This window comes from Mobula birostris, chromosome 4 (assembly GCF_030028105.1).
Source record: "Mobula birostris isolate sMobBir1 chromosome 4, sMobBir1.hap1, whole genome shotgun sequence".
Taxonomy (NCBI): Eukaryota; Metazoa; Chordata; class Chondrichthyes; order Myliobatiformes; family Myliobatidae; genus Mobula; species Mobula birostris.
In genome coordinates, this window is record NC_092373.1 from 94,179,062 (window position 1) to 94,193,051 (window position 13,990).

The following is a 13,990-nucleotide window of genomic DNA, read 5'->3' on the forward strand; positions in this document are numbered from 1 at the left end:
TTGATAGGGACCTCAACAACGATAATCTTTAGGGACGACGAGATGTGTGCTAGGAATTGGGATAAGTCAAAAGAGCCATTTTTGTCTGATCTGGATGCAACTGTCAGAATGGCCTCACTGAATATTTCAGCGATTCTATGATTGTTCCTGAACAATTATTGCATAAATTCAGAGATGAAGTTGAATTAGGATGGACGTCCATATCCTGAAGTATGCGAGTTATTGCATCCATTGGGCTTCCTGAGGCGGTCCGTCTTATCAGCAACCCCTCTCTTAGAGCACAATGCGCACTGTCCATTCCCTGGCAGAACATTGGACCCGCCCTCGCCTTGTTTTCATTGGACTAGTCGAACCCTATCTAACGTTTTATTGGACAAGATAAACCATCAAGCAAAGAACACTTCCGGTGTTTAGGGGCGGAGTAAAGAATGGCGGAGAACGGAGCGGAGCAGCAGGCCATGGAGAGTGAGTGATGAAGGGAACGAGGGAGGATGGAATGGATGAGAGGGAAAGGGGGATGAAGATTGAGAGAGGGAGCGTTTGTGCAAGGTGAATGTACGAGGGGCTGGATGGAAAGGGGAGAGTGGGTGGTGATTGTAGGGAGGGAATAGGTAGTATGAGTTGTGCAGGGACAGTTAGTGGGTGCATTAGGATTATCAGGTGGGGTGCTAAGGAGAGGGGTGATGCGACAAAACCGGTGCAAAGAAGGGTAGTCAGTTTTGATGTTGGTTGAACGGGGGAGACGGCGTTGGATAAGATTGAGGAATAGGGTGTTGAGAGACAGTGGTACCAGGGAAGAGCCACGAGGGAAGGTTGTGAGGAAAGTAGGATTGAGGTGATGTAGGAATATATATAGCTGGCTGATCTGCAGGGAGAGTTGTGGAGTTAGAATGGAAAGCTACTGGTGGGATTCAGGTGAGTGTGTGGTCGATGTCAAAGACATTTGTTATCAAAGTATGTATATGATAATATATACTACCTTAAGATTAATTTTCTTCTGGGCGTTTACAGGAAAATACAGACCAGTTGTGAGACCAGCTACAGACCAGTTGCAAAGAGTTCTTGAAAATGAGTTTATAGGTTGTGGAATCAGTTCAGAGTTGTGATGAATCAGATTTAATATCACCAAAATATGTTGTGAAGTTTGTTAAACTTTATAGCGACAATGCAATGAAATGCATGATAAATATAGAGGAAAAAACGGAGTTACACTAAGTATATCTGTCTATTAAATAGTTAGGTTAAAATAAGCAGTGCAAAATAACAGAAATAACAACGTAGTAAGGTAGTGTTTGTGGGTTCACTGTCTGTTTAGAAATTGGATGGCAGAGGGGAAGAAACTGTTCCTGAATTGCTGAATGAAGATATTCACATTGGTTCAGGAGCCTGATAGCTGTAGAGTAATAACTCTTCCTGAACCTGGTGGTGTGGACTTAAAACTCCTATATGCTATCTGTACAGCACTGGAAAAAAGCTGCAGAAAGTTGTAAACTCAGCCAGCTCCATCACAGGTGCTAGCCTCCACAGCATCCAGGATACGTTTAACAGGTGATGCCTCAGGAAGGGGGCACCCATCATTAAGCACCCCCATCACCCAGGACATGTCCTCTTCTCATTGCTACCAACAAGGAGGAGGTAGAGAAGCCTGAAGGAATACGCTCAGCCTTTCAGGGACAGCTCTTCCCCTCTGCCATCCAATTTCTAAATGAACAATGAGCCTATCAACATTACCTCAGTATTTTTCCTTCTCTTTTTGCCCTATTTATTTATTTTAGTTTTTTTTGTAAACACTCATTGTAATTTATAGTTATATATTGCAATGTACAGCTACCGCAAAATAAAACATTTTATGACATGGGCAGTAATATTAAACCTTCTGCCCAATAGTAGTAGTGAAGAGAAAGTGTGGCCTGGATTGGGGGGGGGGGTCCTTGATGATGGATGCTGCCTTCTTGAGGCACCTCTCCTTGTAGATGTGCTGAATGGAGGCGGGGGAGGGCTTTGATGTGATGGACTGGGCTGCATCCAGCACCTTCTGTAGTCCTTTCCGTTCTTGGGCATTGATGTTTCCGTACAGGCTGTGATGAAGCCAGTTAGGATACTCTCCACTGTGAATTTGTAGAAGATGTATTGGTATAGGCAAAGTAGGCAGAAGAAATTGTTGGTGAGAGCTGGTGGATCAGGAGGATGCAGGGAAAGCATAGGTGCGCGTGGAAGGGAGCGACAATGTGGAGGAGGTGCATGTTCGTGGTTGAGGAGGAGAAGAGAATGTGCCCCATTGTTCGATGGGAGGAAGGGGTGAATGTGAACCTAGGAAGGATTGCTCGTGAGAGCTGAGGAAGGAAGTAGTGGGAGGGTGTGGGTCTACGGGAGAGAGGGATAGTGTCGTTGGGGCGGGCGATTATCAGGGTGTCGGGGACAGCTGGTGGATGGGTGAAGTGTCGATGAACGTAGGGGCAGTAGGAGAAAGAGAGGGAGGATTTGAGGTGCAGAGCGATGCCTGAGAAAACATAAGTGCATGTGCCCCAGAATTGTGAAGCTAGATTTGTGACAGTGAGAGGTAGTGTGTGCCTTCAGGGGAGCAGAATTGTGTAAGGTTCTTAGGAGGGTGTGGAGGGCTGAAGAGTGATGGAAGGTTATCAGGAGAGATTGATTTGATTAGGTTGTGGGCATATGAAATAGCTTTTGGCTGAGGTAGAAGGCTAGATGCAGCAGACTAATGAAAGTGTACCAGATGACGTTGAAGTGGATACAATAATTATATTGCGTTGGACAGTTGACCGACGAGTCGAATCTGAAGAATCTGGGGATGAAGAGGGCCGCAAAAAAGGAAACATTGATGAGTTGTCTCAGAATACAAGATTGAGTGGAACTCAAGGTAATCCATCATGTACTGAATTACATTGCCTCTTAGTACTTTTTTATTTGAGTGCTTTCAATAGCTATGGATTTTTTTTGATTTTCTATAATTTTTTTTGTCCTCAAAACACTTGACCATGATGTTTTTTAAAACGTCAGTTAGTTCTATGACAACAAGCAAAGTGCCTTGGTCTTGACTGTTTCCTTCCACCAGCACACCCCTACTCCCCTGAATGCTGTGAGCTCAGTTTTGTATTCCCGTAACAATACTAGATTAACACTTTGTCAATTCCGCCTCCCTGCATGCAGCCTGGCAGTTGTATGTGGGCTTCATATCCCGGCATTGTTCCTTCAGCATACAACAGCAGCATGTTACTCAAAGGGCACTTTAATGTCCCCACTGGAAACATGATTAGAGCCCAGCAACCTATAGCATAAATATTGCCCCTCACAATGTCATTTGGTGTTAGCCATCATTTGTAGGATCTACAGTGTTCAGCACCATTGTTGTCAACAAGTGGGATGGCCAAAATTTAATAAGACAGCAAACCAGTGATTATAAGCACAAAGTAACTTTTAAAATATTTTAAATCATCAAAATACAGTTGAAAGTAAGATAGCTGAAGTACTGTGAATTTTTTGTATAACTTTAATGGAGCTTCAAAATTGTAATGAGGGAGTAAATGCATATTTTTAATGGTCGGGTGTTATTGATCCTAAATAGGTATTTGTATGTCAGAAAATCTTCAGTTGCCCTTTGAGCAGCAAAATGCATTATTTCCTGAGATCCTCCTGCCTTCGGATGGATTTGTTTGTATTATCTAAGTGCGAGTAATTTAGTTTATTTTTATTGTTCCTCCTGTTTTGGCTGTTCAGCTTGTTGTTCACCAGCGGTCCCCAACCACCGGGCTGTGAGGAAACGATATGAGTCAGCTGCACCTTTCCTCATTCCCTGTCACGCACTGTTGAACTTGAACATAGGGTTGCCAACTGTCCGGTATTTGCCGGGACATCCCATACATTGGGCCAAATTGGTTTGTCCCTTACAGGACTGCCCTTGTCCTGTATTTCCTCTGCTAAGGTAGAGCGTTCCTATGAAACCTTTTGTGCTGAAGTGGTGTAAAGCGAAGAAGCAATTACCATTATGGGAAAAATTTTTGAGTGTTCCCAGACCCAAAAAATAACCCACCAAATCATACCAAATAACACATAAAACCTAAAATAACACTGACATATAGTAAAAGCAGGAATGAGATGATGAATGCACAGCCTATATAAAGTCGAAATGATGTATGTATAGTATAGTCGAGAAGATTAAGCCAAAACTGATCTGTGGGAAAAAAAATTGGCACGTACGCGCATGTGCACGTCACGCATGCACACACAGTAGCCCTCGCAAGGTTTCATTGTCATGGTAGTCTTTCTTGGGGTAAACACAAGTGTCCCGTATTTGACTGCTACTTTTGTCCCTTATTTGGGAGTGCGAAAGTTGGCAACCCTAACTGTAAAAGACATGTTGAGGTGAGTTTAACCCTACTTGAACACACCCCCCCCCCACCCCCCCCCCGCCGGTCGGCCGGTCCACAAGAATATTGTCAATATTAAACCAGTCAGCGGTGCAAAAATGGTTGGAGACCCCTGCTGTTCAGCACAGGCAACCACCGAGATTTCTGTGTTTGACCTGGGGAGGCTATGATGTGTCTAGCCAAAAGGTGAAGAGCTATACTTTGAAATTGAATGTAAGGCCACAGTTGGATAATATCAGCTGAGTGAGATGCTTGAATCTATTCCTGTAAACCAGACAATTTGGGGGAGTGTGACATGGCCTGTGATACTGGAAAGATGGATTTGTGGGAGAAAAATTGGGATTGAGTGGCTGTCAGACAATAATCCCAGTATGGGTAGGGATTGAGTGGCTGTCAGACAATAATCCCGCTATGGGTAGGGATTGAGTGGCTGTCAGACAATAATCCCAGTAAGGTTTGGGATTGAGTGGCTGTCAGACGATAATCCCAGTAAGGGTTGGGATTGAGTGGCTGTCAAACAATAATCCCAGTAAAGGTTGGGATTGAGTGGCTGTCAGACGGTTATCCCAGTATGGGTTGGGATTGAGCGGCTGTCAGACAATAATCCCTGTAAGGGTTGGGATTGAGTGGCTGTCGGACGATAATCCCAGTAAGGGTTGGGATTGAGTGGCTGTCAGATGATAATCCTAGTAAGGGTTGGGATTGAGTGGCTGTCAGACAGTAATCCCAGTGTGGGTTGGGATTGAGTGGCTGTCAGACGGTTATCCCAGCAAGGGTTGGGATTGAGTAGCTGTCAGACAGTTTTCCCAGTAAGGGTTGGGATTGAGTGGCTGTCAGACAATAATCCCAGTAAGGGTTGGGATTGAGTGGCTGTCAGACAATAATCCCAGCAAGGGTTGGGATTGAGTGGCTGTCAGACAATACTCCCAGTAAGGGTTGGGATTGAGTGGCTGTCAGACGGTTATCCCAGCAAGGGTTGGGATTGAGTGGCTGTCAGACAGTTTTCCCAGCAAGGGTTGATACTGAGTGGCTGTCAAACAGTAATCCCAGTAAGGGTTGAGATTGAGTGGCTGTCAGATGGTTATCCCAGTAAGGGTTGAGATTGAGTGGTTGTCAGACGGTTATCCCAGTAAGGGTTGGGATTGAGTGGCTGTCAGACAATAATCCCAGTATGGGTTGGGATTGAGTGGCTGTCAGACAGTAATCCCGGTAAGGGTTGGGATTGAGTGGCTGTCAAACAATAATCCCAGTATGAGTTGGGATTGAGTGGCTGTCAGACGGTTATCCCAGTAAGGATTGAGACTGAGTGGCCTTTGGACGGTGACCCCAGTAAGGGTGAATAATGGCAGTCATGGATACCCAAATCCTGAAAGTGAGTATTTGGTAACTGCAAAGTGTGGAAATTTAATATTGGAGGAGGAAAGAGAAGTGGATGAGTGAAACAGGAAGGGATTAAGAAGGAGAGAGAGGTTTAAGGTTGAGGGAAAAGGTCTGAGAGGAAGGTAATGTGAAAGGAGCAAGAAGAGACATGGAATGCTGACAGAAATGTTATTGGCAGAGGTTGTTCGGGGAAGTGAGGACTGAAGAAGGGCAAGTATAAAGGTAGAACATGCCCTAAGAGGGTCTGAGGGCGGAAGTGTGGGAAAGGGCATGCATGTGTTTGATCGGCATACATTTATTATGTATGAGTACCTCTCTGAGTGCGCCATATCTTTGCATCAGTGCTTGCTCTCCAAATAGATTTGGACTCATTTGCTATTGTGCAAAGACATTACTGTGGCTGAACTACAATAAAGTAAATAAGATGCAGTGATTTTCCATTTCTCAACTGGGCTGCACATAAGTCATCCTTGATCCCAAGAGAATGACTGAGAATGGTAATTTTGGTCCTCTGTTATAATGGCTGATAGTATCACTTGAAGTAAGATGGTGCCAGGAGATAAAATGGTGCCATTAAGTGGTGACTGTGTGCAGTTCCAATGGGAATATTCAAATATTCCCAGTTAGTACGGTTACAGTTGAAATCCACAGTCACAGTCATGAGTTCTTCAGTAAGCAGCATAAGTCATTTAAAAAGATCCATCAATAATCAAAATAGACAAACCTCGGACAGCAGACTCGAGTCACGAGTACAGTTCTCTTTAAGAAAACAGAAGCGGGGACACCGTGCCTGTCCACAGATGGGATTGAAATGCAGAGGCTTGAAACTGTGCATCATGATGACTACCCTATAATTGCGGAAGTTTTCAACCAGGCCAGCTTGGAGAAATCTCTGAACAACTACCACTAACGTATCACCTGTAGAACAAGAGGAGCCTACACACTTGACCACTATTATACCAACATCAAGAACGCTTGCCATACTGTCTAACGTCCATACTTTGTAAAGTCCGATCACCTGGCTGTACTTTCAATTGCAGCGTATAGGCAGAGATTAAAGACCGAAAACACGTGTGGGAGGACCAAGAAGGTATGGTCAAGGGAAGTGGAGGAGCACCTAGAGGAGTGCTTTGATTGGTAGACTGGACAATATTCAGAGATTCATCTTTGAGTCTGAATGAATATGCCACAAATGTCATCAACTTCATCAAGCCTGTGTAGATGAGTGTGTGCCCTCAAGAACATACCGGACATACTCAAATCAAAACCCATGGATGAACCAAGAGATTTGTAGTCTGCTGAAGGCTAGATCTGTGGCAGTCAAGACAGGTGATCCAAAACCATACAAGAAGTCCAGCTATGACCTCTGGAAGGCTATTTTAAGGACAAACAATTAATTTTAATTGAAGTTAGAGATGGAATTGGATGCACGTCAGCTCTGGCAGGGTTTGCAGGCCAATACTTCCTACAAAGCAAAATCTAACATAATGAATAGCTGTGATGCTTTGCTCCCAGACAAGCTCAACACCTTTTATGCACGCTTTAAAAGGAAAAATAAAACTTCATCAATACAAATCTCTGCAGCATCTGGTGACCCTGTGATCTCTGTCTTGGAGGCCAACGTCAAAACATCTTTCAAGAGAGTGAACCCTCGCAAGGCGTCAGGCCCTGGTGGTATACCTGACAGGGTTTTGAAAATCTGTGCCAACCAGCTGACCAGAGTGTTCAATCTCCCATCTGCTTCAAAAGAGCAACAATCATATTAGTGCCCGAGAAGAGCAGAGTGAGTTGCCTCAATGACTAGCGCGCTATTGCACTCGTATCTACTGTGATGAAGTGTTTCGAGAGGTTGGTCATGGCAAAAATCAACTCCTGCCTGAGCAAGGAGGACCTGCTGCAATTGCATTGCTGCCTTTACTGCCTCAATGAGGCCACTCTCAAGTTGGAGGAGCAACACTTCATATTTATTTATTGATTTGCAGTACAGAATAGGCCTGTCCGGCCCTTTGAGCTGTGTCACCCAGCAATTCCTTGATCTGTTCCCAGCCTAATCACAGGACAATTTACAATGACCAATTAACCTGTCTGCCTGGAAAGCCTACAACCTGATTTCAGTTTGTGTTTATTTAAATCTTGCATCCATCCCACAACGTGAAGGAGTAAAAATCTTTGCATTATGACTCTGTCACAATGTACAGACATGTGAATTTATAAATCTAATGGCTTGTAGAAAGAAGCTGCCCTGTAGCCTGTGGGTCCTGGCTTTAATGCTGCGGTACTGTGTGCCAGACGGAAACAGCTGAAACAGTATGGTTGGGGTGACTGGTGTCCCTGATGATCTTCCAGGTCTTCTTTCTGCCCCTGCTGCTGTAAATGTCCTCAGTGGAGGGGAGTTCACATCCACAGATGCACTGGGCTGTCTGTACCACTCTCTGCAGTGCACAGCGATCAAGGTTGGTACAGTTCCCATACCAGGCAGTGATACAGCCGGTCAGGATGCTCTCAGTGGTGCCCCTGTAGAAGGTCTTGAGGATTTGGGGGCCCGTGCCGAACTTCTTCAGTCGCCTGAGGTGGAAGAGATGCTGTTGAGCTTTTTTTGCCACAAAGCTGGTGTGTACAGTCCAGGTGAGATCTTCAGTGATGTGTATCCTGAGGAACTTGAAACTACTCACCCTCTCAACTGATGTTGATCAGGGTGAGCCCGTCTCCATTCCTCTTGTAATCCACAATCAGCTCACTTGTTTTTTTGGACATTGAGGGAGAGGTTGTTATCTTGGCACCACTGTGTCAGGGTGTCCAGCCTCTCCTCTGTAAGCTGTCTCATCACCGGTAGAAATAAGGCCGATGAAAGTCATGTCATCTGCAAATTTGATCAGGTTGGAACTGTATGTGGCAGCACAGTCATGGGTGTAAAAGGGAGGAGGGGACTTGGGACACAACCCTGGGGGGCATTCGTGTTGAAGGTCAGAAGGGCAAAGGTGAGGAAGCCCATCCTTACCGTCTGTCAGAAATCCGATAAGAAATCTAGGGTCCAGCTGCACAAGTTGGGGTGCAGGCTGAGGTCTCTGAGTTTCCTGTCAAGTCGGGGGATTTATGGTGTTGAATGCTGAACTGTAGTTCAGGAACAGCATTCTAATATATGCATCCCTCTTCTCCAGATGAGTGAGTGTATACTGCTGTGGCTGTGGCGTCACTGGAAGACTGGTTGTGTCAGTAGGCGAATTGTAGGGGGTCCAGTGTGGGTGGTAGCATGCTGCAGATGTAGTCTTTAACCAGCCTCTCACACCATTTGCTTATAGTTGAGGTGAGTGCGACAGGGCGCCAGTCGTTCAGAAATGCTGCTTTGGTTTTCTTAGGTACAGAGACAATGATTTGAAACAGGAGGGCACTACACACTGGGAGAGGGAGAGATTAAAAATGTCCGTAAGCACAGCAGCCAGATGTTACGCACACACTCTGAGGGTGCACCCTGCGATGCTGTCCAGCCCCATTGCCTTGTGGCTGTTGACATGTTGGAACGTTCTCCATACCTCAGCCTTGGAGATGACCAAGGTGCAGGTCTCGTCGGTGACTCCCTTGGGGGTTCAGTCCTCTCAACCTCAAATTGAGCGTAAAAAGACATTTAGCTCACCCAGGAGTGAGGTGGCAATATTGGCTGTACTGCTGCGTTTCCTCTGGAAGTCCTCAGTGGTGTGCAGTCCTTGTCATACGATGCATGTGTTGTTGTTGCACAGTTGTGACTGGATTTTGTCCTTGTGTTGCTGTTTTGCCCTTGATGGCTCTACGTAAATCATAGTGGCATCTCTTGAGCTCCTGTTGGTCTCCGGAGGCGGAGGTGTTATCCCTTGTTCTGAGAGCAACACACACTGAACTATTTATCCGAGGCTTCTGGTCTGGGTAGACCCGGACTGATTTTTGGGGAACTATGTCTTCGGTGCACTTCCGAATGAAGCTGATGGCATGAATATTGATTTCTCCAACTTCCGGTAAATTTCCCTCTCCCTCTTCCTTCTTCAATTCCCCACTCTGGCCCTGCCTCAAACCTCTTCTCTTCACCTGCCTATCACCCCCATCTGGTGCCCTTCCTCCTTCCTTTTCTTCATGGTCCACTCTCCTCTCCTATAAGATTCCTCCTTGTCCAGCCCTTTTCCTTTTCCACCTATCATTTCCCAGTTTCTTCATCCTCTCCTCTCCCAGTTGCCTGGGCTTCACCTATTGCCTTATAGATGGTACTCCTTCCCCTCCCCCCCCTTCCTTTCCTGTCCTGATGAAGGATCTCAGCCCGAAACATTGACTGCTAATTAATTTCCATAGATGCTGCCTGATCTGCTGAGTTCCTCAAGCATTTTGTGTGTGTTGCAATGGTTTTAATTACATTCTCCAGATCTAGACATCTAGTTGAACCTGCAAATATCTACAAAGCTCTGCCCTAATCTCCTCACATACTTTCACTGAAGGCAGATATATTTCCCCAACCCCAATGAGATAAAGTGTTTGACCAAGGTCATTGAAATGAACTTTAAGATATGGAGAAATGTGGTTAAGGTTAAAGTTTGTAACCTCATAAGACAAGAACAGTAATAATATACAATACATAAAAATAAAAACTATAAATTGCCATAAGCATATATAAAAAATTTAAAAAGTAGTGCAAAAGGAGAGGGAAAATACTGAGGTTCATTGTCCATTCAGAAGTCTGATGGCAGAGAGGAAGAAGTGGTTCCTGACACGTTGAATGTGTCTCTTCAGGCTCCTGTGCCACTTCCTTTATGGAAACAATGAGAAAAGGGCATGGCCTGGGTGATGGGGGTCCTTAAAGGTAGATGCTGCCTTTTTGAGGCATCGCGTTTTGAAGGTATCGTAGATGCTGGGGAGGCCAGTGCTCATGATGGAACTAGCTGAGTTTACAACTTTCTGTAGCTTTTTCTGATCCTGTGCAGTGGCCCCTCACACCAGACTCTGATGCAACTAGTTAGAATGCTGTCCACCGTACATCTGTGGAAACTTGCAAGTGTCTTTGGTGATGTACCAATTCTTCTCAAAATCGTAATGAAATATAGCTGCTGTCTTTGTAATTGCATCAATATGTTGGAACTTGAAACTGCTCACTCTTTCCACTTCTGATCCCTCTATGAGGACTGGTGTGTTTTCCTTCGAGTTCCCCTTCCTAAAGTCCACAATTAATTCCTTGGTCTTACTGACATTGAGTGCAAGGTTGTTAGTGCGACACCACTCAACCAGCTGATTTATCTTGCTCTTGTGTGCCTCCTGGTCACCATTGGAAATTCTGACAACAAAAGTTGAGTCATTGGCAAATTTATAGAGGGCATTTAAGCTGTGCCTAACCACACAGTCGAAAGCGTAGAGAAAGTAGAGTAGTGGCTGAGCACACATCTTTGAGGTGTGTCAGTGTTGACTGATGACAAGGAGATGTTATTTCAGGTCTGCACTGACTGTGGTCTCCTGATGAGGAAGTCAAGGATGTAGTTGCAGAGGGAGGCACAGAGGTCCAGGTTTTGGAGCTTGTTGATTAGAACTGAGTGTATGATTGTGTTGAATGCTAAGCTGTAGTCAATAACAGCAGCCTGATGTAAGTTTTACTGTTGTCCAGGTGGTTGAAGGCCAAGTGGAGAGCCATTGAGATTGCATCTGCTGTAGATCTATTGTGGCAATAGGCAATTGCAGTGGGTCCTTGCTTGGGCGGGAGTTGATTTCAGACATGACCAACCTCTCAAAGCACTTCATCACAGTTGATGTGAGTGCAGTAAGCGATAGGGGGAGGCCATCTCTTCCCCTCCCCTCACCTTCTTATTCTGGTTGATGAAGGGTCTACGCCCAAAATGTTGACTGTTTATTTATTATCATCGATGCTGCTGGATCTGCTCAGTTCCTCCAGCATCTGGATTTCCAACATTTGCAGAATCTCTTGAGTTTATAATTAAAACTCTTGCTGCCTCTGTGCCCTGATCCTTGCACATGTGCCCTGATCCTAGTATATAGTACCAGATGGCAAAGAAATGCTCTTTGTTTTGTTGCTACCTTACAAGAAAAGGAAGAGCTGTCAAGGATTGTCACTATACACAGTGCTTCTTGGGTCTGCTTTCCTGACTTACCACCTTGTTTTTGCCCATTTATTTCAAGGAATCTGTGAATAAGCAGTTCTTAATTTACCTATCCAGGGTATTCATAATTTGTTACATCTGTCAAATCTTTTTTTCGGTTCAAAGAGAACAATCTCAGCCTCTCTAACCTTGCAGCTGAAACTGCCATGTTTCTGTAAATCTCCCTTCTGCTCACTCAAGTACCTTCACATCCTCCCTCTTAATTGGAGACCGGAACTGAATGCAGTACTTCTCTTTGAAAAGCAAAAGGAAGTATTCCAGAGGCAGAAAACCTGAAATAAAAGCAAATGGTGGGAAAAATTGCAGCAGTCAGGCAGCATCTGTGCAGAGAATAACAGTGTTAACATTTGAGGTTGGTGGCCTTTCATCAGAACTATTGTTTGTTTGCAGCATTGTAATGCACCATTAAATTAAAATGACATCTGAGTTTTCATTGAAGCCAGCAATGCTTAAGCACCTTCAATAGAATGCGCTCATTGATTTAAGATAGTATACAGGTTGATTGTGGAAGGTAGGTATGAGACTACAGATAAGAAAATAACAAGAGCCAATTGTCCTCAAGCCTGCTCTTCCATTAAATAAGAACAATTTCTCTTTCATCTTCATTCACTTTCTCCAGATCATAAATGTTCCTGTGGGCCCAAGCTATGTCTATCCTTTTGTGGGATACGTGGAACTGTCCTTGCTTCAATTAAACTTGACCCTACTCCCTCATATTTTTCTGACAACTGTATTGGTGATCTTGCTGCATTTGCACATTAGTTTTGATGCTACTTCTCCTCTTAGCTGTCGTCTCTGTTGCTCCATTTTTGGCTCTGGATTTCTAGAAACATAGAAAACCTACAGCACAATACAGGCCCTTCAGCCCACAAAGCTGTGCCGAACATGTCCTTACCTTAGAAATTACCTAGGGTTACCGATAGCCCTCTATTTTTCTAAACTCTGTGTACCTATCCAGGAGTCTCTTAAAAGACCCTATTGTATCTGTCTCCACCACCGTTGCCAGCAGTCCATTCCACGCACTCACCACTCTCCGCGTTTATTTAAAAAAACAACAACTTATCCCTGACATCTCCTCTGTACCTACTTCCAAGCACCTTAAAACTGTGCCCTCTCCTGCTAGCCATTTCATCCCTGGGAAAAGCCTCCGACTATCCACTTGATCAATGGCTCTCATCGTCTTGTACTTCTTTATCTGATCACCTCTCATCCTCTGTTGCTCCAAGGAAAAAAGGCTGAGTTCACTCAACCTATTCTCATAAGGCATGCTCCACAAACTAGACAACATCCTTGTAAATCTCCTCTGCACCCTTTCTATGGTTTCCACGTCCTTCCTGTAGTGAGGCGGCCACAACTGAGCAGAGTACTCCAAGTGGGGTCTGACCAGGGTCCTATATAGCTGCAACATTACCTCTCGGCTCTTAAACTCAATCCGTGATTGATAAAGGCCAATGCACCGTATGCCTTCTTAACCACAGTCAACCTGCGTAGCAGCTTGAGTGTCCTATGGATTCGGACCCAAGATCCCTCTGATCCTCCACACTGCCAAGAGTCTTACCATTAATGCTATATTCTGACATCATATTTGACCTACCAGAATGAACCACCTCACACTGTTTCCGTTCAATCTAAGGATAGATTAGCAACAAACTTATAACCTTGGGACTCTCATGGCCCTCTCGGCTCTTCTTCCTGCCATCCTACCTACCTTGAGGATTTCATTTTGTTCTTCTGTCTCTGTTGATCAGACTTCCAGCACATTATTTTTGAAACACCTTTTGTAATTCTTGAGCCACAGTTTCCTTTCTGCCTTAGTTCACAGATCCCTTGAACGTATATGTTTCGCATATTTCTGATCTTTTCCTGGATGGTACAAGGATAGAATTCGCTCCTCACTTCCACCTTCACAATTTCTGCAGTCATTAATGAGCTTCCATCACCAGCCACATGTTCTCCAATCCTCTACTTTCAACATTGCAAAGTGATTTTACTTTGAGACTTCAATGTCTGAATGGTAAACTTCCAGTTGAGATGGCACTACCGAATGTATGCAACAACTTCCTGGTAGTCAAAAAGCTAAGAAATCTGACTAAAAACATCACT

General features: G+C 44.6%; 1 protein-coding gene across 1 annotated transcript in view; it reads left to right on the forward strand.

The window, feature by feature from the left end:
* The first annotated feature begins 394 nt into the window (after positions 1–394).
* The window catches only part of ppp1r7 (protein phosphatase 1, regulatory (inhibitor) subunit 7), a 39,075-nt gene continuing 25,479 nt past the window's right edge, over positions 395–13,990 (forward strand). Inside the window, exons 1-2 of the mRNA XM_072255796.1 lie at positions 395–465; positions 2,777–2,878. Of these exons, the coding sequence (XP_072111897.1) occupies positions 429–465; positions 2,777–2,878 (139 nt within the window). The 5' untranslated portion in view covers positions 395–428. The remainder of the gene's footprint in view (positions 466–2,776; positions 2,879–13,990) is intronic.